This window comes from Choloepus didactylus, chromosome 10 (assembly GCF_015220235.1).
Source record: "Choloepus didactylus isolate mChoDid1 chromosome 10, mChoDid1.pri, whole genome shotgun sequence".
Taxonomy (NCBI): domain Eukaryota; kingdom Metazoa; phylum Chordata; class Mammalia; order Pilosa; family Megalonychidae; genus Choloepus; species Choloepus didactylus.
Genome location: NC_051316.1, coordinates 65,648,976 through 65,675,997, shown reverse-complemented (window position 1 = coordinate 65,675,997; position 27,022 = coordinate 65,648,976). Strand labels below are relative to the sequence as shown.

At 38.0% G+C, this 27,022-nt stretch overlaps 1 protein-coding gene across 1 annotated transcript in view; it reads right to left on the bottom strand.

The window, feature by feature from the left end:
• The window catches only part of CNTLN (centlein), a 421,047-nt gene extending 395,691 nt beyond the window's left edge, over positions 1-25,356 (bottom strand). The window contains 2 exon segments of the mRNA XM_037797049.1: positions 21,232-21,320; positions 24,933-25,356. Of these exon segments, the coding sequence (XP_037652977.1) occupies positions 21,232-21,320; positions 24,933-25,319 (476 nt within the window). The 5' untranslated portion in view covers positions 25,320-25,356.
• Positions 25,357-27,022: the final 1,666 nt, after the last annotated feature.

Here is a 27,022-nt window from a genome sequence, read left to right as displayed (position 1 = left end):
AAAACCCACAAGTGGCTGCAGTTGCAATGGTGGGAACCGCACAGTGAAACACAGCAGGAGAGGGCTGTGCCAACCTCTCGGTGTCTGGCATGGAGGATAGCCCGTTGCAGATTCCCTCAGGGCCAGGGCAATGGAGTGGAGAGCCAAAAGGAGAAAGAAACCCCGCTGCTTGCAGCTGGCTCCCCAGAGGGCTGGAGACACTCCTGCCCAGGGCTGTGTCCACACCCCAGAGCCGCACCAGTTGTCCCAGAGCTGGGAAGGCAGATCTGTGAGAAAAGGGAGGGGTTGAGACACCCCATTCAGCCATCTTTGCTTCAGGATAAGAGCGCCCCTGCACGGCCCGGCAGCCCGGGGCTTCCCTTGAGGGACGGCGTGCACTAGTGACATAGCACAGCCTTCCCCCAGAAGAGGTCCTGGAAGATCACAGCTGAGAAGGGGTGCCCGCTCGGAAAACCCAGGGACACTATGTCAATGCCAGTGGTTTGTGGGTTAGTGACAGAGAAAATCTGGGGCAAAAATGAAATGAAGGCTTAGACATTTGCAACAGCCTTGAATCTCCAGGAACACCTGGGAGGTTTGAATATTAAAGCTGCCCTGCCTCCCTGACCACCCAGACACACACCCCACATTCGGGGCGGACAGCTCCAATGGCAAACCCAGGCTGGGTTCACCAACTCAACCCCACAGGAATCATTTCCCCACACACCATAGAGACAGAGTTGGGGAGAACTGACTTGAGGGGTATAGGGGATGCGCAGATGCCATCTGCTGGTTAGTTGGAGAAAGTGTACGCCACTAACTTATATTTCTGAAAAATCAGATTGGTATTCTTTATTTTTACAACTTGAAAGAACCGTTATCAAGCAAAGCAAATGCCAAGAGGCCAAAAACAACAGAAAATCTTAATGCATATGACAAAACCAGACAATATGGAGAACCCAATTCCAAACACCCAAATCAAAATATCAGAGGAGACACAGTACCTGGCCCAATTAATCAAACAATTACAATCGAGGAATGAAAACATGGCACAGGATATAAAAGACATGAAGAAGACCATGGAACAGGATATAAGGGACATAAAGAAGACCCTAGAAGAGCATAAAGAAGAAATTGCAAAACTAAAAAAACAGAAGATCTTATGGAAATAAAAGAAATTGTTGGCTAAATTAAAAAGACTCTGGATATTCATAATACAAGATTAGAGGAAGATGAACAACAACTCAGTGTCCTAGAGGTCCACGGAACAGAAAATGACAGAACAAAAGAAAGAATGGAGAAAAAAATAAAAAAAATCATCTCAGGGATATGACAGACAAAATAAAACATCCAAATTTAAGACTCGTTGGAGTCCCAGAAGGGGAAGAGAAGGGCAAAAGTCTAGAAAGAGTATTCAAAGAAATTGTTGGGGAAAACTTCCCAAATCTTCTACACAATACAAATACTCAAAGCATAAATGCCCAGTGAACTCCAAATAGAATAAATCCAAATAAACCCACTCCAAGACATATTATTATCAGACTCTCAAATACTGAAGAGGAGCAAGTACTGAAAGCAGCAAGAGAAAAGCACTTCACCACATACAAAGGAAACAACATAAGACTAAGTTGTGACTACTCAGTGGCCACCATGGAGGCAAGAAGGCAGTAGCATGACATATTTAAAATTCTAAGAGAGAGGGATTTCCAACCAAGAATACTTTATCCAGCAAAACTCTCCTTCAAATTTGAGGGAGAGCTTAAATTTTTCAGACAAACAAATGCTGAGAGAGTTTGCCAATAAAAGACCTGCCCTACTTCAGATACTAAAGGGAACCCTACTGACAGAGAAACAAAGGAAGGAGAAAGAGATATAGAGAATTTTAACAGACATATATAGAACCTTAAATCCCAAATCACCAGGACACTCATTTTTCTCTACTGATCACAGATCTTTCTCCACTGATCACAGATCTTTCTCCAGAATGGACCATATGCTGGGACATAAAACAAGCCTCAGTAAATTAAGAAAAAAAAAATTGAATATATACAAAGCACATTCTCCAACCACAATGGAATACAAATAGAAGTCAATAATTTCTGAATTGTAACTCCACTATTTACTTCTTACATGATATAAAATACACAAACTCTAATGACAAATCAGTGGTTTTGAACTCAATGTAAAATATGTAATTTTTGACAAGAACTATATAAAGGTGGGGGAATGGAGGAGTATAGGTTCATAGTTTATGTGTCCTATTGAAATTAAGTAGGTATCAAAGAAAAACAAGATTGTTATGGATTTAAGAGTTTAATTTTAAGCCCCACAATAAACACAAAGAAATTATCAGAGAATATGACCATAGAGATGAAAAGTAGAGTATGGGTTAAGAGAACTGGGGGAAGGGGCAATGGGGAGTTAAGAAATGAGTGTAGGGTTGCTGTTTGAGGTGAAGGGAAATTTCTAGTAATGGATGGTGGGAAGGTGATAGCATTACAACATTCTAAATGTGATTAATCCCACTAATGGAAGGCTAGGGAGGGGATGGAAGATTTAGGCTGTATATATGTTTCCACAATTGAGAAAAAAAAAGAAGACAGTCTAAATAGATGACAACTGAATGCCAAGGATGATCCTGGATGAGATCTGAGGATGGAGGACAGGAGGCTCAAAGGGACACAGGTGAGACATAAGGAAAAAAAAAAAAAGGAAATACAGAATGTGAGTTTTGTACCAATGTTGAATTTCTTGAACTCCTTAGCTGCGCTTAATGGGATTGCATAAAAGAATGCTCTTGTTCATGGGAATTGTGTACGTGAATTATAGTGTTTGTTCAAGGATGTGTGCAGCTAGCGCTCATATGTTCAGAAGACAGAGCAATAGATGACAGATGATAGGGAGGGAAAGAAATAGCGGTGTGACAACATGTTAAAGTCAGTGGAGTGGAGTATCGGGAGGAGGGTCAGGGAATGCTGGAGTTCTGTGTATGGGGTTTGTATTGTTTTTGCAACTGTTCCTATAACTTGGAATTTATTTCAAAATAAAATTAAAAAAAAAAAAAATGTCTATAGTACCCAAAGCAATCTGCAGACTCAATGCAATGCCTATCAAAAATCTAGCAGGATCTTTTTGCAGAATGGAAAATCCAATCCTGAAATTCATTTGGAATCACAAGGGGCAAAGCAATCTTGGAAAAGAAAAATAAAATTGGAATTCTCACACTCACTGATTTTAAAACAAAGGTACAGGAATCAAAACCATGAAAACAATGTGGTACTGGCTTAAGAATAGAAATATGGACCAAGGAAATAGAACTGAGAGTCCAGAAATAAACCCAGACATTTATGGAAAATTGGCTTTCGGCAAGGGTGCTAAATAAATTCAACGGGGGAAGAACAGTCTCTTCAACAAATGGTGCTGGGAAACTCAATGTAAACATACAAAAAATGAATATAACCCCTTACCTCATACCATACATACAACAATCAACTCAAAATGGATCAAAGAGCTAAATGTAAGAGCTAAAATAATAAACTCTTAGAAGAAAAAATAGGGGGAAATCTTCAGGACCTCCGATTTAGCAATGGATTCTTAGATATAAGAATAAAAGCTACAACAGCAACAAACAAACAAAAAAATAGATAAACTGGACTTCATCAAAATTTAAAACTGTTGTGCATAAAAGACTATTATTAAAAAGTGAAAACTCAACCTACACAACAAGAGAAAATAGTTTCAAATCACATGTTAGGGTTTAATATCCTGAAGAACACCTACAACTCAACAATAAAATAAAAAAAACAAACAAACAAAAAATTTAAAACTGGTCAAATGAGTTGAATAGACATTTCTCCAATAAGGATATACAAATGGCCAATAAGCACACGGATAGATGCTCAACACATCATTAGACGTGAGGGAGATGCAAATCAAGACCACAATGAGATACCACTTCACACCCACTAAAATGGCTATGATTTTTTTAAAACGGCAAATAACAAGGACTGGCAAGGATGTGAAGAAATAGGGATACTCATACATTGTTGATGGGAATGTAAAATTGTGCAGCTGCTGTGGAAAACAGGTTGGAAGTTCCTGAAAACATGAAGTATGGAATTACCATACGATATGTAAACTCCCTTCTAGGTACATACCCAAAAGAATTGAAAGCAAATTCGAACAGATTTTACACCGATGTTCGTAACAGTATTATTCACAAATGCAAAAAGGTGGGAGGAACCCAAATGTCTATCAACTGACGAATGGATAAACAAAATGTGGTATATACATAAAAGGAATATTATTCAGCCTTAAAAGGAATGAATTTCAGACACATGCAATAACATGGATAAACCTTTAATACATCATGTTGTGTGAAATAAGCCAGACACACACACAAAAAAAAATGTATCATCTCACTTATGTAAAATAATTAGAATATGAAAATTCACAGAGAAATTAGAATAGAATTTACCAAGGGTAGAGGTAAGAGTACAGAGTTTCTGTTTGGGGTGATGGAAAAGTTCTGGAAATGGAGTTTCGTGACAGGAGCACAACATTTGTGAATGTAATTAACACTGCTGAATTGTATACTTGAAAGTAGTTAACATGGCAAATTTTACGTTGTATATATGTTACCAGAAACTTGAGGACATTATATTTAGTGAAATAAGTCTGACACATAAGGACAAATATTGTATGATCACTAATATGAGCTAATTATACTATATAAACTCATAGACATGGAATCTAGAATACGGATTACCAGAATGCTTAAGTGATTGCTTAAGATGTACAGAATTTTTAACTGGGTTAAATTTAAATGAGCAGAAATAGAGGCTACAAAGAAGATTACCCTAAGCAATGAGGTGAGTCTCCTTATCCAATCCAATACAGGGCATACAGCCAGATTTCTGAACTCAGAAGAATTCTTGCTTCTACTTCAGCCTTGGGAATTTAACCTCACCTTTACTGGAAATTCCAACTTACAGCCTGCCCTACGGTATCTGGATTTGCCAATCCCCATGGTTGTGTGAGCCAATTTCTATAATAAATCTCTTAATAATTATACATACACACGCATACATATTATACACACACGCACACACAGAATTTTATATATATATATATTTATATATGTGTGTGTGTGTGTGTATATATATATATATCTCCTGTCAGTTCTGCTTCTCTGGAGAACCCTAACACAATCTAAAGGGCCATTATAGCCATTTAAGTATGCAACTCAGTAGGATTAATTACATTTCACAATGCTGTACTACCATTACCAAAACTTTCCCATCATCCAAACCAGAAATTCTGTACCCTTTAAACTGTACCTCCCCATTTCTCCTTCCCCCAGCCTTGGTAACGTCTAATCTATTTCCTGTGTTTAAGAATTTGCTTATACTAGATATTTCATTTAAGTGAAATTATGTAATGTTTGTCCTTTTGTGTTTGGCTTATTTCACATGGCATGATGTTTTCAAGGTTCATCTTTGTTAAGGTATGTATCAGAATTTAATTCCTTTTCAAGGCTGAATAATATTCCATTGTATCTATGTATACATACCACATTTTGTTTATCCATTTGTTTATAGCAGATTTGTTATCCATTCATCTGTCAATGGATACTTGAGTTGTTTCCACCTTTTGGCTATTGTGAATAATGCTGCAATAGCATTGCAGTACAAGTGTTCGTTTGAGTCCCTGCTTTCAGTTCTTTGGGGTATATTCCTAGGATTATGTATTAGTTTTCTAATAATGAAGAACCACATAACAAAGCACCACAAACTGGATGACTTAAAAAAAATTTATTGTCTCACAGTTCTGGAGGCTAGGAGTCAAAAATGTAGGTATCAGCAGAATCATGCCTCCGCTGAAGTCTTTAAGGTCCTGGAAGTGGTTTGCCAGCAGCAGTGACGTAACTTAATCTCTGCCGCAATTTTTCTGGGGAAGAATTCTTCATACTTCTGCCTGGATAGTATAATGCTCAGTTGCTGGAACTCGTAGAACTGAATAATTCAGTGAATGATTCACTGTGAAGTAGAATAGGTTTTCATTTAATCCCCCAGTTTTCAGAATAACAACTAACCCCTCTACTCTGATTTGCCTGATGTCTCTAAATCCATGGATTTTTTCAGAAGAATAAACTTCCTGTCTCATGCCATGACTGGGAAGTCTACATGCTCTTTACATAGGCTTTTATCCAATTTCCCTATTTTTCTAGCCTCTCTCCACTCTCCAACAATCAGAGCTCATTGTCATCTATTCCTCAGACTTTTAGAATTCTGTGGATTTCAACTTTTTCCACTCTGCTAAGTCAGTTACCACGTAACAATTCACTTTGCATCATTCAAAAATTGACTCACGTCTCTTTTCTATTGCCATCTTTTCCCTGTTCTCTTTATCTGTATGTATTTATACATTTTACCACCATTTTAGTGAGAATTTGGGGGGAAGTGGAAACAAATACTTACGTGCAATCCATCAGAGTTGAAACAATCCGTCATAGTTTCAGTATTTCTTTTTACATGAGTTAATGATGTCTGATAATGCATGCTTTGATAATATATGTGATCAAAAGCTAAATTATTTTAACAAAAATAACATAGAAAATTTTCTAGGAATCTGAACTTTCATCCCAGTAAAGACTCAAGATATAAATAAAAATACAGACATGCAGAAATACTGATATAAAAACCTTACACTTGATATATTTACTAAATTAAAACAAATGTTTTATATGAAAGACTGAAAGATCCTTTCAGTAGACCCACATTACTTCTTTAACATACAAATACACTTATTCTTACGTTCAAGACATTACTTTGCACTGCTTTGTATTTTAATATCATTCACTCACTCACTCATTCATTCATTCATTCAGTGTCTTTGTGCCAGGGACTATGTCAAACACTATGGAAACATGTATAAAATGGTCCTTACCCTCACGGTGCTCAATGGGAAATGCAACTGGCTGACATATAAACAATGATAAAGAAATACAAATGTTGTAAAGGCAGCTTTCAAAGAACTATAGAAACTACAGGAGCAAAAGAGGTCTCTGTATATGCTTTGCTTAATGATATTTAATGAATCACAAAACACAGTAGCAATTTAACATAGGCTTTATTATGCTCATTTCTGGAATGATTTCTGAAAATAAGGAAAAGGGTGTATATTTGTCATGATAATAGAAAAAAAATGCATTAGTATCTAAAGATATTTACAAAACCAGAGTAAGAGTCTTGGTAACATCCTCTGATCTAACTCCAAATAAATTATCGACATGAGAAGTCATTCAATACATTGATACCAAATGAAAAAGAGAACTTTACCCCATCTAGTCAGAGAGGTTTCTGGAAGACTAACTCAAGGTAACTATTCTATGCCCCATGATCTGGAGGCCCGCCTGCCAACCAAACCACCTCCTTCTGTCCATCCTGAGATGCATTAACAAATGAAGCAAAGGCAGGAATTCAGGGAAACATCCAGGTGGAGAAAAAAATAGTTTCACCAGCCAAAAGAGACCTGAAGTTCCTAAGTACATCAACCCATAAATTCCTGCTCCATCAATAAAGCAAAGAAAGTAGGAATGCATTTTTTAGTTCCATAATTTTCATTGCTTCCAAACCTTTAAACTTAACAAGACACTTTTATGATGCAATTGCCCCATCAAGTACATTTTTAATGATGACCTCAAGAACTGTTAGTGATTCTTTGAAGACCGCTATTCCGTTTCTCTTCATATTTTAGCCAGTTCACGTGCAGAGTTTAGAGTAGCCTTGATGAAATTGGTACATGTTAAAGTGCAGAATCTTAAAAGACTGCAACTCAAACTCTGGGAATGAATTGTTTATTATCGGTCTGCCATGGAATAAGGAGTTTGTATCAGAATATAAATGCAAATCAACTATGATACTGAGCACACACTTTCTTTCTACTGATGTTATTTACAAAGTCTTCACTGAGGGCTAATTTACATTCTGGCACATGCTCCTTACTCTTTGCTACCAATATGTCTGCAGTCCCTACTTTGATGATTGTCATAAGACACTTCTAATATTTTAAAAATTAGACAGGAAAGATAAGAAAAATAATACAAAAGAGACTAGATCTAGAAGCAAATGTTAAAACAAAAAAAAAAAAAAAAAGGAGGACAGATGAACAAACAAGCAATAGTCCAAATCTGGTTGGATTAGCAGCAACGCAGAAACACAGTAAATCACTTCCTGGGATTCTTCATCACAGTAGGTGGATCACAAGCTGCAGGACCTTAAGGCAGTGCTGCTCAAATATAGGAGTGTGTGTGACTTGTTGGGTTAGTCCATAAACTTATTTAACAATTTTAGCAGGTAACATAATATCATTTTCTGTTGGCCTACTCCAAACTCAAGATATGGTTCTTTATAGACTAAATAATGTATTTAAAAAATTTAAAACTCAGGTTGAAGTTTGTGTCCAAAACAGATATTGGACTCTGGTTATAAAAATTTCTAGTAATCCAAAAGAAAGTTAACAATTCAAGCTCCTGTGGTTCATGATATATAGAATATCTATGAAACACCATGTTACTATTTCTTCAATGTTTATCACTCTTACCTATTTTAGTTGTAATGTTTCTTTACACAACTAAAAGACAAAATACAGTGCTTTTGCTCTTATGACAATAATATACTGAAATGAAAGTTTATATATAATTTTAAGGAAATGGAATTTGTAGGGCTAATAAACAAGTATAAAAATATGCTATTTGGTCAGCAGCAGTTCACTATGAACTAATAAAATGGCACATAAACTCAAATGTCTGTAAATCATAGAAAATAAGATCTTCTACAAACAAATTCATAAGGAAAATATGACATTTATAAAATGTTTTCTATTTGTGTGATATTATATTAGAGAAATCGAAACTTTATTTCATAACACAAATTTCTAGTTACTTAAAATGGTGATAAAATACTGAGAACTTTTTTACAACTCTTCCCAGAAGTTAAGGAAAGAAATAACTACACTAATATGAATATCCTTATCACAGTAATTAGCAAACTGTATTATAAATTGTTTCTTTCTAAAAATGTCCCTCCACTAGACAATATTTCCTTAATAAGTAATTACAGAGCTTAGCTCTTTCCTTCTCTAACTCTTTCTCTAACTCTTAGCACAGCATGTGACACCCAGACAACCCTCAATTAATATTTGTTGAATATTAGTGTAGCAAAGACACCTGTTTTAATGATGACCATGTACATCTGAATCTCACAGCCTGGTTTCTATGCATCATTGGACATCCCCTAGGCATCCAAGCCTAAATGTAAGTTTCCTTTGATTATCTTTAACCTAAATTTGACAAATTATTTTGTTTAGTGTCTTATCTCTTGCTTTGCCTGAATGTGAAGATGCAAAATAGAACTGATGTTTAAAAAAGAAATCAATACGATATTCAGAGCTGAGATACTAAGAGCCTAGGTAGAGGATTTGGAAGTTAAGGACAGAGGAATTACTAGATTTGAGTGACACTGCAAAAGAGAAAGTGACTGAACTTGGAAATTGATTTTCTGTTCAAAGAGAGACCAAAAGGTATTAAAGATTATCCTCAAGATGCGAAATTTAGAGAAAAGAAACATGGCGCATGCCTGTGACAGTAAGAAACTTTGGTAGGAAAAAAACCTCAAAAGAGAACCTAACAAATTCTACAGATAATATAGTGAGTTTCATGGGAACCAAAGAACATGAATTAGAAATGCCACAGGCAAAGGATATGAAGGAACAGTCTACAGAAAGGGACATAAAACAGCTCTTGGAATTCAGTTGTACATAATAAAGGAAATGCAAATGAAAACTACTTCAGGGTATCTTTTTGTAGCTTTCAGATAAGGAAAGGTACAAAAGTTTGAAAACAATGTGATGCCCAAGATTTTGGGAAAACAAGCACCTGCTTACATTGCTGGTGGAAGTATAAATTAGTACAACTTCTATAGCTGACCTTCTATAGTTGACCTGACAGTATCTATCACAATTGCAAATGTGTTTCATCTTTAGATTCCATGTATTATCCACTGCTGCATATCACATTACCCCCAAAACCTAGCAGCTTAGAACAATAAAAATTTCTTTCCTCACAAATCTATAGGTAAGCAATCTGGGAATGGCTTAGATAGATGGTTCTAGTTCAGGGTCTCTAATGAGGTTGCAGTCAAGATGTCTGTCAGCCAGGACAGATGGACAGTTTCTATCTGATGGCTGATGGATCTGCTTCCAAACACACTTCGTGTGGCTTTTGGCAGGGCTCATCTCCGCACTGGCTAATAATCAGACCTCAGTTCCTTGCCACATGGGCTACTCTGTAGGCTGCCTGACTGTCCTCAGAACATGCTGGCTTTGCCCAAAGTGAGAGATCCAAGAAAGAGATGAAAAAGAAGGCTGCATTTTTCTAAAATCTTATTTCAAAAAAGATACACCACCATTTCTGCTATATTTTAGTGGTCTTACAGGTGAATGCTCTTGTAATGTGGGAGAAGACCACACAGGATTTGAATATCAGGAAACAGCAATCATCTTGAAAGATGGCTACCACATCCAGTAATTTAACTCTTAGAAATCTAACCTACAGACATAACAACAAAAAAAATGGAAATGCCCCATATTTACAATTCCTGTGAAAAGGAATTAAAAAGCTCTTTATGTTCTGATCTAGAAAGATTGCCAGGATATATTGGTAGGTGTGCCGGTTTGAATGTATTATGTCCCCCAAACCGCCATTATCTTTGATGCAATCTTGTGTGAGCAGACTATTAGTGTTGATTAGATTGTAATTCTTTGAGTGTTTCCATGGAGATGTGACCCACACAACTGTAGGTGATAACTCTGATTAGACAATTTCCATGGAGGCGTGGCCTCTCCCATTCAGTGTGGGCCTTGATTAGTTCACTGGAGCCCTATAAAAGCTCAGACAGAAGGAGAGAGCTTGCTACAGCCAAGAGGGACACTTTGAAGAACACACAGGAGCTGAGAGAGGAGCTGCAGCTTACAGAGACATTTTTGAGATGACTTTGAAAGCAGACTTTTGCTCCGGAGAAGCTAAGAGAGGACAAACACCCCAAGAGCAAATAAGAGTGACATTCTTGAGGAGCTGCAGCCTAGGAGAAAAGCATTTTGAAACCAGAACTCTGGAGCAGACACCAGCCACGTACCTTCCCAGCTAACAGAGGTTTTCCAGGCACCATTGGCCATCCTCCAGTGAAGGTACCCTTTGTTGATGCCTTATCTTAGACACTTTATGGCCTTAAGACTGTAACTCTGTAACCAAATAAACCTCCTGTGCCAGTTTGAATATACTGTGTCCCCCAAATGCCATTATCTTTGATGTAATCTTGTGTGGGCAGACCTATCAGTGTTAGTTAGATTGTAATCCTTTGAGTGTTTCTTTGGAGATGCGCCCCACCCAGCTGTGGGTGATGATTCTGATTGGATAATTTCCATAAAGGTGTTGCTCCGCCCATTTGGGATGGGTCTAAGTTGAGTCACTGGAGCCATATAAATGAGCTGAGGGACAAAGGGAACTCAGTGTAGCTGAAAGTGACATTTTGAAGAGGAGCTACAGCCAAGAGGGACACTTTGAAGAATGCACAGGAGCTGAGAGAGTAGCTGCAGATGAGAGACAGTTTGAAGACGGCCGTTGAAAGCAGATTCTTGCTTTTGAGAAGCTAAGAGAGGACAAATGCCCCAAGAGCAACTGAGAGTGACATTTTTGAGAAACTGCAGCCTAGAGAGGAACGTCCTGGGAGAAAGCCATTTTGAAACCAGAACTTTGGAGCAGATGCCAGCCACATGCCTTCCCAGCTAACAGAGGTTTTCCAGACACCACTGGCCATCCTCCAGTGAAGGTACCTGATTGTTGATGCATTACCTTGGACACTTTATGGCCTTAAGACTGTAACTCTGTAACCAAATAACCCCCTTTATAAAAGCCAATCCATTTCTGGTGTTTTGCATTCTGGCAGGATTAGCAAATCAGAACACCCCCTTTATAGAAGCCAATCCATTTCTGGTATTTTGCAAAAGGGCAACATTAGCAAACCGTAACAGTAGGTACAAAAAAAAAAAAAAAACAGAGATAAATAACATTTGTATACCAAAGGAAAAAAATATTATATTCTTTAATGTTGAGCCATGTGACCATATTACCTGATCAAAAATTTAAAACTCCTAGCAAGTTTTTTTAGACAATCACAATTAATAAATACAGAAGAACTTCAAGTACTCTAAAATCACAATTTTGAACCCCTAATGAACAAATCATAATCAATTCAAAGATAATCAATGTATATTAAAACTATTAGATGAAATGCTGATGGATTGGCAAGGGACCCCAAATAATTAAAACCATCTTGAAAAAGAAGAATAACAAATATGGTAAACTCATATGTCCCAATTTCAAAACATATTACAAAGCTACAGTAATCAAAACAGTGTGGTACTGGCACAAGGAAAGACACACAGAACAATGGAACAGAATTGAGAGGGCAGAAATAAACCCTCACATCTATGGCCAACTGGTTTTTTTTTTTAAGTGGCCAATTGATTTTTGGCAAGGGAGCTAAGTCCACTCAATGATGAAAGCATACTCTCTTCAATAAATAGTGCTAGGGAAACGGGATGTCCCTATGCAGAAGAATGACAGTGGAACCCTATGTCATATCATATATAAAAATTAACTTAAAATTGATCAACAACCTAAATATAAGCATTAAAACCATAAAGCTCTTAGAAGAAAATATAGGGAAACATATTCAGGGCCTTGTATTAGGCACTGTTTTCTTAGATTTTACACCAAAAACAGGACCAACAAAAGAAAAAATATTTATACTGGACTTCATCAAAATTTAAAACTTTTGTTCATCAAAGGACATTATCAAGAAAGTGAAAAGACAGCCAACAGAATGAGGGAAATACTTGGAAGCCATATATGTGATAAGGGTTTAATCTCAGAATATACCAAGAACTTTTACAATGCAACAACAGAAAAAGACAACCCAATTTAAAAATGGGCAAAGGACTTGAATAGACATTTCTCCAAGGAAAGTAAACATGTAGCCAATAACAACATAAAAATACATTCAACATCATTAGCCATTAGGGAAATGCAAAGCAAAACCACAGTGAAGCACCTCCTCATACCCACCCACTAAAATGGTCATTATTTTTAAAATGAAAAAATAACAAGTTCTGACAAGGATGAAGAGAAATAGGAACCTTCGTACATTGTTGATAGGAATGTAAAATTGTGCAGCCACCATGGAAAACAGGGAGTTATGCAAAAACTTAAACATAAACTACTATATTACCCAGTAATACCATTTCCAGGTTATATACCAAAGAGAACTAAGAGCAGTGGCTCAGACAGATATTTGTACAGCAGTGTTTATAGCAGCATTATACACAATAGTCAAAAGGTGGAAGGAGCCCAAGTGTTCATCAACAGATAAACAAACAAAAGGTGACATATACATACAACAGAATATTACTCAACCTTAAAAAGAAATGAAATTTTGATACATGCCACTTACATGGATGAGCCTTGAAGACATCATGTTTAGTGAAGTAAGTCAGACACAAAGGAAAAGATATTTTATGGTTCCACTTATATGAAATAGCTAGAATATGTAAATTCATAGAGACAGAAAGTAGAGTACAGGTTACCAGAGGTGAGGGGTGAGGTGGGGAATGGAGAATGCATAATAGGTATAGCGTTTCCATTTAAGGTGAAAGGAAAGTTCTGGTAATTGATGATGGTGAGGGTAGTACAACATTGTGAATATAATTAATCCCACTCAATGGTATTGTGGTGATTTGGAGTTGTAGGTATCCTAGAAAAAAAACATTCTTAAATTTAATCCATTCCTGTGGGTATGAACCCATTGTAAGTAGGACCTCTTGATATGGCTACTTCAATCAGGATGGGCCTTAATCCTATTATTGGAGTCCTTTATAATAAAAATGAAATTCAGACAGACAGAGAAAAAAACATAGTAAGCAAGAAGCTGAAATTCAATGAAACCTGGAAGAGGAGAGAGAGGCCAGCAGAGGCCGCCATGTGCACTGCCATGTGATGGAGGACAAAAGGACCAAGAATCACCAGCAGCCAGCCCCAGAATGGCAGTCTTAGGGAAGAAAGTGTCGCCTTCATGATGCCTTGATTTGGACTTTCTCTTAGCCTAAAAACCATGAGCTAATAAATGCCCATTGTTTAAGCCAACTCGTTGCATGATTGTTATGTTACTTGCTTGGGCAGCCAAGGAAACAAAAACAAGTATGCTTGGAAGTGGATGAGATGGGAAAGTTTATGTGGTATATATGTTTCCCAATTCAAAAAAAAAGGATGCAACTGAAGAGACAATGACAATTAGATGCAATACATGATCCCGTACTGGATCTAACAATGGAGGAGAAAAGGCCCAAAAGGACATCATTAGGACATATGAAAAATTGGAATGTAGACTGTTAAGCTTTATATCAATGTTAAATTTTCTCAAACTTGGTAACTGTACTTAAGATATTTACATAATAGAATATCCCTGTTCTTAGGAAATGTACATGAAATTATGAAGTATTAAAGGAGCACAATGTATATAATTTACTCTCAAATGTTTAGAAAATAGACCAACTGATGGATAGATAGATAGATGAAGAGAGAGATGGAATAATATAGCAATTGTGGCTAAATGTAAAAAGCTGGTGGATCTGGGCATATGGTGGGGATATGCTGAAGTCCTCTATAAGGCATTTGTATTATTTTTGTAACTGTTCTGTTATGAAATTATTTCAAAATAAAAAGTTTTTTTTTTAATGTTGATGGGGAAATGAGTACTTACATGGCACCAAGATATCACTTCATTGATTATTTGCTGGCCATAAGGGTAAAAATACAACGTTACTATGGAGTGATCTGTCATCATCTGAATGTACTGATCAAGAAAGTGATATAATGATACAGGATGTATATCCTGTATGTTGTGCTATGAAGTAGACAGCACTACCTAAGAAGTATTCATGCCAAAAGTTGAATTTGGATGTAATTAATCTTTAGATCTGCCTTCCATTTTACAGTAATTAAAGGAGAAGTTACAATGACAAAACAAGGAAGAGATCCTATGAATCCAGAACAAAAGACATTCTACAGAACAACTAATAACTATGTTTCTTTAATAAAATGATGCCATTACCAAAAAAAAAAAAAAAAAAAAATGAAAGCATAGCTGAGTCTAGATTTAAAAGACTCAAGAGACATAACCCACTGATCAACCTTAACATCATAAGAAAGACAGACAACAAGACAATATGTTCTTCCTGATGTGATGCAATAAGAATTATGTAACAACACCTAAGAGGGACTTAAAAAAAAAAAAAATCTGACATAAATCAGATAAGCCTCTAGGTCTAACTACATGTTTATGGTAAACATAAGATACAAAGGATTACAATCAGCAAAATCCAAAATGTGGGAAACTTTGTAAGATAAATAACCCAGTTTCTCCCAAAAAATATTGCAAAGAAAAAGAAAGAATCAGAAGAGGAAAAGAAATCTTGGGTTCGATGTGTAGACTATAAACACATTTTTGGGAATCTCATTTGAACAAACCAGTTGTTAAAATTATAAGACAACTAGACAAATGGTCTCATTAAAACACTGAAGGTTTGATTATATTAAGGAATAGCTATAGAATTCTAAGTATGAAAATAGTATTATGGTTATGCAAAAAAGAGCCCATATGTTTTAGATTAATACATTGAAATATTTATGGGTAAAACAACGTAATGTCTAGGATTTGCTTTAAAAAACATCTTCTTGACCAAAAAGGGGATGTGAAAGGAAATGAAATAAGCTTCAGTAGCAGAGAGATTCCAAAAGGAGCCAAGAGGTCACTCTGGGGGGCACTCTTACGCACAATTTAGACAACCCTTTTTAGGTTCTAATGAATTGGAATAGCTAGCAGTAAATACCTGAAACTATCAAACTACATCCCAGAACCCTTAAATCTTGAAGACAATTGTATAAAAATATAGCTTATGAGGGGTGACAATGTGATTGGGAAAGCCATGTGGATCACACTCCCCTTTGTCCAGTGTATGGATGGATGAGTAGAAAAATGGGGGCCAAAAAAAAAAAAAGGTACCCAGTGTGCTTTTGTACTTTGTTATTTTTCACTTTAATTTTTATTCTTATTATTTGTGTGTATGTGGTAATGAAAACGTTCAAAAATTAATTTTGGTGATGAATGCACAACTATATAACGGTACTGTGAACAACTGAATGTATGCTTTGTATGACTGCATGGTATGTGAATATATCTCAATAAAATTGAACTAAAAAAAAAAAACAATCCTTTGTTGGTGGGGAAACAGAGAAGGAGGAGGAATTTAGCAGAGAGGTTTATAGATAAAAAGATCGGCCATGTGTTGACAACTGTTGAAGTTGGGAGATGGCTATTATTTTAGTTTCCTAGACTGCTCAAGCAAATACCATGAAACGCGTTGCCTAAACAATGGGAATTTATTAGTTCATGGTTTTGAAGCTAAAAGAAAGTCCAAATCAAGGCAAGGGTTTCTCCCCAAAGACTGGGCCAATTTGGGGCTGGCTGCCAGCAATCTTTGGCTCCTCTATCACATGGCAAGGCACATGGCAGCATCTCCTGGTCTCTTCTTTCTCTTCCAGGTTCCACTGATGTACATTTTGCTTCCTGTGGCTTTGTCTCTGTCTGAATTTCATTCTCTAATAAAGGACTCCAGTAACAGGATTAAGACCCACCCTGACTGAGATGGGACACACCTTCACTGAATAATCTCATCAAAAGGTCCTACCTACAATGGGTTCACACCACAGGAAAGAATTAAATTTAAGAATCTTTTTTCCTAGAGCACATACAGCTTCAAACCACCACAGGTAAACATGAAGGTTCATTAATGTATTTTTTCTGCATTTGGATCAAATTAAAATTTTCCGTAATAAAAAGTAAAACACAAGGACACAAACACATACATACACAGAAAACCCTCCAATAAGCTTGTAAGAGTATATAATAAAATACCAAAAAGTTAAAAAAAAAAAAAAAAAAAAAAAAAAAAAAACATGGATGATGCCAGCAGTTTTCCAAAGCAGTAGTGCCATCTGAAATAGTACTGGTATTTGGAACAGTACAATTCTTTAATTGGACAGTGTTTTAGTTTCCTGGCTGCTGAAATAAATACCATATAATGGATTAGCTGAACAACAGGAATTTATTGACTCCTGGTTTCAGAGGATAGAAGTCTTGCTTCCTCGCAGGGTTGGTATCTTCTGGCTGGACAGCAACTTTTGGGGTTCTTTGGTGTTTCTGTCATATGGCAATGCACATAGCAGCATTTTCTCCTTTCTCTTCCAGGTTCCACTGACTTCCAGCTTCCGGCTGCTCCCTGTGGCTTCTCTTTCTGTGTCCAATTTTCTTTACTTATATGGAATTCAGCCATATTGGGTTTAAGGCCCACACTAATTCAGTTTAGACACACTTTAATTAATAATAACATCTTCAAAAGGTCTTATTTACAAAAGGTTCACACTCACAGGAATGGATTAAGAACAAGAACATGTTTCTCTGGGGTATATAACTCCAGGCCACTACAGTCCAACCTCTGGACCACAAAAAGACAAGTTATGTCCACATGCAAAGTAAATTCATTCTATCACAGTATCCCAAAAGCCTTAAACCATCTAAGTATAATGCTGTGTACAGAATCTCACCAAAATCAGTTATGGGTGTGGTCCATCCTGGGACAAAATTCCTCTCTGTCTGATGGACCTGTGAAACCTAAAAAACAAGTTATCTTCATCCAATATACAATGAAGGGACAGACATAGGATCAACATTCCCATTCCAGAAGGGAGAAAAGGATAGAAAACAGGGATACCAGGTCTGAAACAAGTCCAAATCCCAACAGAGAAAACTCCATTAGATTTCACTGAGAGTCATCTATACATCAAGGTTTTGTCTTCCAGGCCTCCCTACACCTTCCAAGTGCTTGTGCAGCAACCATGCTCTCCCCAAACACTGGGGTAAAGGCCTCACCGTCTCTGAGCATCACAGCGGCAGCCAGGATCTCCACAAATGCTGGGACAGAAGCCCCACTCTCTCTAAGCATCGGAATGGCAACCAGGCTCTCCAGGAATGCTGAGACACAGGACCCACCATCTCTGAGCACTGGGGTGGCAGGACTCTCCCTGAACAATGGAGCACAAGGCCTGCCACCTCCAAGTACCAGGGCAGATGGCCTATGCCCTCCAAGTGCAGGGGCAGATTCACCCTTTCCACACATGTGGTAGGTCCACTCTCTTGCCCTGAGGAGATCTTTTGGGTCCAGAACTTTGCTTCCATAGTTTTTCCCTTGAAGTCATTCTTCTTTAAATTTGCTCCTTTTCTGTCCCTTTCAATGCAGACCAGCAGTGGTCTCCTTTTATAAATTCTGCTTTCCATGTAGTTCAAGTGTAGTTCAATTGAAACCATCAGATAATAGAACTTTCCACAGATCCCTCTGGGATAACAGCATTTCCAATTCTTACTTCCACTGAAATGACTGCCTGGATCCATGTTCAGCCACATACTCTTTAGTAAAGAATTGTTCAGTTAAACCCTCACATGGAAACTTATCCTCTGGGGACTCACTTCTGGAAAGCTCAGGAAGGTCCCTGATAAAGCCACTTCTGGCCCTAGTCTCAGAGCATGCTATCTCTATAGACAGAGAATTTTCAAAATTATTAACTGCTGGTTTCCAATTCAATCCTCAGTTTATCTCTTTCCTCTCTCTTTTCACTATAAGCTGCAAGAAGAAACCAGGTTGAACCTTTCATACTTGGCTTAGAAATCTCCTCAGCTAAATATCCAGTTCATCTCTTTCAAATTCTGCCTTCCATCCAACATCAGAACTGAATTTTGCCAAGTTCTCTGCCACTTTATGACAAGGATCACCTTTCTTCCAATTTCCAAAGACACATTCCTCATTTCCTTCTAAGGCCTTGCCAGAAGTATCTTTAACATCCATATTTGCAACAATATTTTGTTCATGATGAATTATGGATTCTCTAAGGCAATATAAACTTTCTCTACAGCACTCACTCATTTTTGAGCCCTCACATTTCTTCCAGCCTCTATCCATTACCAACTCCGTTTCCACATTTACGTATTTGTAATAGCAGCATCCCACTTCCTGGTACCAACAATGGTTCTAGTTTCCTGGTGGCTAAAACAAATACCACAAAATGGGTTGGCTTAACAACAGGAATTTAAAGACTTGTGGTTTCAGAGGCTAGAAGTCTTGCTTCCTACTGGGGTCAGTATCTTCTGGCTGGCCAGCAACCTTTGCGGTTCCTTGGTATTTCTGTCATATGGCAATGCACATGGCAGCATCTTCTCCTTTGTCTTCCAGGTTCCATTGACTGGCTGCTCCCTGTGGCTTCTCTTTCTGTGCCCAACTTCCTTTGCTTATAAGGAATTGAGCCATATTGGATTAAGGCCCACCCTCATTCAGTTTGGACACACCTTAACTAATAATGACATCTTCAAAAGGTCCTATTTACAATGAGTCCACATTCACAGGATTGGATTAAGATTAAGAACATGTTTTTCTGGGGTACATAACTCCAGGCTGCCACAGGCAGGATTATGCTATTCATTTTAGGATGTTTAGTATTCCCAAACTCCATCCACTTTATCAGTAGCACCATGATGCAGTCAAAGTTCTATCCACAAGGCCTATCAATATAATATTTTTTAAAATAAAATAATCTTAATATATAACAAAAGATTGGTTTAAAAATAATACATCAAAGTAACGGAATATAATGTAACCTTTAAAAATGATATTTCCAAGAGAAATTATATGGACATAAAATGTTATACTCAGCTAAAGTATCAATCAAGCAGAAGAGCAAAAGAAAGGCATTTTCAGGCATTTTTAGGCATGTAAAAACTCACAAAGTGGCATTACCTGTGCATTCTTTCTGAGAAAAACAAAAAAAAACTGAAAATATAATACAACAAAAAGAAAAAGGGAAGACTTGAGATCCTAGAAACTGTAGAACTAATTCAGGAATACAATGAAAAGATATCCTCGGATGACAGCTGTGATTAGGTCTAGAGAGCAATTGGTGCAAATTCATGTCATAAGCCAGGGGGATCCAAGAATGTCTTCAGCCAATGTACAATATAAGTTGTGTGACAAAGAACACAGACATTATTTGTGACAAGTTAAAAAAAAAAAAGCAATTAGAATTCTGGAGGAAAATATTGTCCAAGAAGATCAAGGTTCAAATATGAAACAGACCTAACTCAATAACCAAGGATGGTCCAACTAGACATAGTTGGGCATATATCATAGATTATTAAAAAATCAAATTCTAGACAATATTAGAATGATCTTAAGGCTAGAGACTTGAAAGGGGAGTATAGCTCAAATACTCAAAAATGATATTTAGATTATATAATCATGAGTCCAATAAAGAAAAAAAGGAAAATGTGTCCATATGCTTAGCGTCTCATTAGGAAGTATAATGAAATCCATTTAATAGGACAGCAAGTGTTTTAATGTTTTAATAGCTACGCTAAGTGTCATGGGATGACTGTAGACTGAATGTTTGATAAGGAGTACCCAGCATCACTCCACTGTTTCTAATGACCAAGGAGAGGCCCAATAATCTATAATAAATGACTGAGCATCCCCTACAGGGTAATACAGAGTGTAAAGAGAACTCCCTCAACCGATTCCAGGACACTTATTATACTTTGGCAAGGTCATCCCAAGCTACAATTATCTTACCATAAAACTGAGCATATCATATCTAGGAAGTTTCCAATAGAGGCAGTCTATAGAGTAAGAAGCCAAACAACAGGGAATTATCCGATTTTTAAACCTGAGCTATAATGGTTCAAGACAAATATATACACACACACAGCCTAACCCATAGTTATACAGAAAAATGAGAAGACATGTCATACCTGTACACACTTGGTGAATTGGAGCCCCCTGAAATACATCCAATAATTAACAAAATGTTCTTAATTTAGAAATGTTCTTTAGAGAAATCTTCCCTGACTACTGTATTTATTAATAGCCATCAAAACTCCCAGGTCTCTGGTACCCCTTTAGGACATTAATTCAAAGTTTTAACTTTAGTATTGAAGAGAAACAAATTTAACAAATCAAAATAACTTGGGAGCTCACCTTTCCACAACCAAGCTGACTGCCTGTGTGAGATCTGGGTTTGTCACTTGGAGACGTTTCCACAAAGACCATACAAATTCTTTATCAGCCTTAAAGAAATAAAACACAGTTTAAATGCACTGTTTTATAGACTTATCAGGCAAGACAGACTAATATGTTAAATAAATAAATGAAAAAACATAGTTACATGATCCCTAGTTTCTGTAATTATTACTACACCGATAAATTCTTGAAATGTATAACTATTTTTGTTGTGTAACTATATTTATTTTAAAAGTTTTATTTTAAAAAGTTCTTAAACTGCCAATCCACACTCACTTAAACTATTTCTACTACCCACATTTGGGGGTGCAATGTCTGAAACGTTAAATGCTAAATGCCAAGGTAAATTTGCTTTAAAAGGATATTGCCCTCCAACTACTGCTCTATTTTCCAGCTCCCTTTTTCAGCAATATTCCTTGAAAGAGTTCCTATAATCTGTCTCCATTTCCTCATCTCCCATTTACTCCATAACCTCCTCTAGCCTGATTCTCCTACCCACTACTCTACTAAAATTATTTCTTAAGGTCCTCCACATTGCCTAACCCAATGGACAATTAACAGTTTCACTCATTCTCTACGTCACTTGTTATCAACCCTGGACTGCCTGTCAGGAATCACTTTTGGGGAGCTTTTAAAATCCTGATGTTCTAGAGAGTTTGATTTAACTGATCTCAGTTAATGACCAAGCATCAATATTTTTTATAAGCTCCCCAGGTGATTCTGTGCACTCAGAGTTGACAACCACTACCCCAGGTAAGGTCATCATGGTTTTACACAGTAATTGAATACTGATGACTCCCACTTCCACTTGGATGCCTAGCAAGTGTCTCAAGTTACCTACCCTCTCACAAATCTGCATATCTGCATCCCAGAAAATGACACCATCACAATGTACCACCCACCAGATTTTCATGTAGCTTATTTCCCTAATTCATTCAGATCTTTGCTCAAACGTCACCCCTTTAGAGAAATCTTCCCTGACTACTATATTTATTAATACCATCAAAACTCACAAGTCTCTGGTACCCCTTACTCTGTTTCATGGTTTTTTTTTTCCATGACACATTTCATTTTCTAATAATATTTTTATTTCATCGACTGATTTTTTAGTTCACTTGCATGGCAGATACTGCTATTTTTATGTCTCTCTCATCCATTCTCCCTTTCCTTTGAGTAACAGAAATTTGGGCTCTCTTGCATCCCAACTAAATAAAACTGTATTGCTTTATGGGCTGTGTGACTATGTTCTGACAATGAAATATAAGAAGTATTGTGTGACCTCTAAGAAATCTTAAAATTAGATCTCTATCAAATATGTTACAAATATTATTCCAAGTCTTTTGTTGTTTAATTAACTTTATTTATGATGGTAGGATTTTGGGGGGACAAAAGTTAGTACACTCAAATTTACCTATCCTTTCTATTGTGGCTTTTGAATTTTATGTACCAGTGAGAAAGCACTTCTCTATTCCAAGATAATAAATACATTTGCTTATACTTTCTTCTAGAGTTTTGTTTTCACTCTTTAATGCTTAAATCTTTAATATATTCAAAAAAAAAAAAAAAAAAAAAAAAGGTTTGACAGCCTGAGTACTGAAGAGCATACTACCTACTACCTATTACCTTATCTAACTATTCTTTTAAATTGTGATTTACTTTATCCTTTTAGAAACCAGAAGTGAAAATATGAGAGTTCATGACGTACCATTAGGATAAAAACTCTTTTAAGAAATTAAATGTGTGTGTACTTACTATGTTAAGATGTAAAGTGGATTTCTTACTTTGGGTGGCGGTTTTTTAAAGGTTTAGAAAACAGGTTAATACTATGCATTCTTGGTTCTGTGAATTCTAGCTAAATTAGAGAAAGAAACAACAGGAAAGATACAAAAACAAATGTTTAATTACTTGCCTTTTTACAAAAAAAAAATTGGAATTCTGTTGTTTCCCCAAGAGGAAGAGTCTGGTTTGACAGTTTTATGGTAGGGGATACTGCCAAACTCATCTCACACCACTGGAATGCCTATGATCATGTAACAGTCAATATCACAACATCTCAATAACCATTGTTCTAAGATAATTATGACCATCTCTATAGTCTTATATCTACCTATATTACTTAAATTATCTTCCTAGACCATATATATCAAAGGTCACAAAGGCAAACTGCACATCTGAAGCCACGTTTTTAAAGCAGGTAATAACAAATGGATTGGGGTAGAGAAGGTCATTGAGCTATTCCCAACGACAGAATTCCTTAGCCATGTCAGTCATTAAACGCATTTTTGCTCCTGAACTAGCTAACGGCAAAACTATGGGAAACATAAAGCTGGAGCTGGGGGGAGGGGGGGAAGAGGTTTATAAAAAGTATGGGTAAACAGCATCTTAGATTAGGACTTGTCAAAGTAACAAAGTCCTTTATCATGGGTTCACAACTTTAAACTTCTCCAGGGTGAGGTGTGCAGATGACAAAGTGCTTTATTTCATTTGTATCTTATTTATCCCTTTGCTCCTGAACCAGTGAAAAATAGAAAAGGGAGCATACACTTGATATCTCCCCTACTTGTTTAAGGAAAGAGATTCAATTTGAACTAGTTGTACTGTTTTTCCATCCTTGGCTCAGTCAGCCTACAAAGGAGACAAAAGAATCCAATAAAATGAACTATGAGAATTAATTTCCTAAGTTGTTTTATTAATCTAAACTGGTGATAATGTTCACAAAGTTGGTAGGTGGTCAGGAGTTCCTAATCGGTTTCTATCTTGAAGATAGGGTGACTAAAAGGCCTATTGTTGAGTGGGTCCCCCATATTGAATCTCCCAAACCTAAAGTAAAATCAGAGCAGAAAATGTGGTAGAAATGCAAAACTAGGGGAAATTAGATCTCTTTGTACATAAGAGTACAGTCAAGCTCATCTCTAATATACAAAAACCATCTACAAATAACAGGAAAATAATATTAACAATTGATTTACTAAGTGCTTTACCGGCAAGAACACTTCAAAATGAGAGTTCTCACTCTCAAGAACTATGAAATTATTATAGTTGGTTAATAAATATCAAGCATCGTTGATTGTGTTTGGAAGTTCCCAGCCCCAGACTCCCTAAAAATTTCAGGTCTGTGTTTGTAACTTAGTCTGACAAGAACAAAAACAAACACGGTTTTGAAATTTTAAAGCAGGCGGGTCCTTCATTGACGGATTTTATTTTAACAAAAGTGTTTACACTTTCCTGTTTAACATTTTCAACTCCTGGACCGCACTCCACTTCTGCTGCATCAGATACCATCAGATACCACCGCAGTCACCACCCACAACTCAGGCTTGGGGAGGAGATGAGAAGGGGGTGCGGAGGAGATACCGCGACTGCGCGTTTTGAAAATGTGCAAGTGAAGGTAACTAAACCCAAGGCGCGGAAGCGAACCCTGCCGGGCCCGTGTCCAGACAGCGGCGGCCGCCCGAGGTCAAGCAGTCGGGCACTGCCGCATCCCTGCAGCAGCAGGCGGCGGGCCCGGCAGGCTGTAGGAGCCGGGAGAGAGCGTCGCCGGGCGGAGCAGGGTGGGTCCCAAACCCGCGAAGCGACTCAGCGGAGGCCAGAGAAAGATGGGTGCGCCTCCCCCCGGCCCGCTGAGGAAGGGGAAGTCCGGCGGCTATAATCCTCGATACCTGACACAGGGCCAGCTCCTCCTTTAGGCTGTTCAGCTCTTCTTCCAGCAGCTGCGTCCGGGTCACCATCGCCTCCTCTACCGAGATGCCCTCTAGCCTCCTGGACTCCATGGGCGCGCTAACGAAGGGAGCAAGAGCCGGAGCCGCGCCCCCTCGTCCTGCCCGGCCCCCTGACCCTACTTCGCCCCACGCGGATAAATTAATTTTGCCTGCGACGAACTCCCGCGCTGCGCCGTCAAGACCCGAGGCCTTGCTGCACACTGCGTGTACCTCAGCTCCCCGCCCAACATCTGGGGACCAGGGGCCCAACCGTCGCGCTGGGGGCGAAGGGGGTGTTGAGGGCGGTGGGGGCGGCGGGGGCGGCGGGGGCGGCGAGCGCGCCGCCATGGCCGCTGAGGCTTAACGGGTCAACTTCCCTCTTGGAAACTCCACCTCCCTTTTCCCATCCTTGCCGGCCTGAACCCTGCGTCGCGCATGCGCGACTCTTTTCCCGCCGCGGCGCGCTGGGTCTAGCGCTCGGGGGCCGTGGCCGGGTTCCCGCGGGCCGCGCGCCCGGCGCGAGCGTTGGGCTGCGCACGCGGCGTGGCCGGAGGGAAGAGGTCGGTCGGTAAATCTATGCTCTCCAACTTCTGTGCTCGAGTCCTTCGCCGAAAATCTGCGACTTCTCGCCCACTTACAACCCTGCCCGCTACTTTGTACCTAGCTTATATCCCAGCGCTTAAAGTATTCCTTGAAAAACTCCCGCTCACAAATGACCCCTAACTCCGCCTTTACTTCCCCTACCAACTCATTTGCAACGTTTCATTGACTGCCCTGGAGTGTTAGTTACACGGCTGATCTCTCCAGTTCTGTTGTAAGCTCACTGAAGATCTGGAAATAAGTTTTACACTTAAGTGTTTTCTTCACACCCCTTAGCAAAATTGCTTTATGTAGAGCTAACTGAAGGAAAGAGTGGGAAGTCTTGTGCTGACCTGGGACTATCAAGCAGATTTCCCATTTGAATTATGATTCTTTGTGAGTCTTTTGTTTTCTGTTTTGCAAGAGTCGTGATCTCCTTTGGGTTTTTAACGTCAGCTTCTTAATTCGTTGGCTGGATATCAAAGTGAGCAGAGCCCACGTTTGCCGACAGTTTGTTTCCCTGAACCAATTTGAAACCAGTAACGTGGAATGTGACTGAAGAAACAAGACCAACTTTCTAAAACTTTCCTCTCTTTTTTTCCTTCCTTCCTTCCTGCTTTCCTTTTTAACTTCGCATAGGCAATACTCTTCTTAGTCTTTAAAATACTTCCTTACGAATGATGAGTTGAGCAAGAAGATGACGGCTAAGCTGGCACCAGAGTTCCACAGAAAACTAGATCCTGCTTCTTCTGAAGAAAAAGTTCTCAGAATACTGGAGGAGAGCTGAAGAGGGGGACGGGTCGTTGTGGAAGTAGGAAAGTGACAGCTTTAATGGATGAACTCTCCATTGAATCAGAATCTGTACCAGAATCTAGTCAGCTGACAAGACACCACCCCCGTAGAATCTTGCTAATGCAGGATGAGTGGGCTTGCTTCCTACTGAAAGCCAATACCTTAAAAAATTGATCAAAGATTATAGTAAGAAAAAGTACATATAAGTTTGTCTTAGAAGTAATTACCATACTGAACATTTGGTATGTGCTGCGTTCTCTGCTAAGTACGTTTCATATATGAACTCATTCAATTCTTAGAACTGCACTGTAAAATAGATTCTCCCCATTTTATTAGTGAGGAAACTGAGACTAGTGTGGTTACTGTAACTTGCCTAAAGTCTTAACTCTGGTATTAGAAAAGCTAAGATTTGAATCTACTTGATGCCATTCAACTCTAAAACCTGTTTCTTTAACCTCTACCTTTACTTCATACCTGTTGCCTTGAAATACAGCATTAGGTCTGATGGTATGTGTAAATTCACTGGGAATTCTAACTACATAACGTACATGTCTGGCATCAAATCAGTATGAATGCACATTTTAATAGCTATTTCTTATTCTCTCAAAAGGGCAACATTTCACTTGATCATAGAGGGAAAGATTCTTTTGAAAAGTAATGCAATCTCTTATACTATGTAC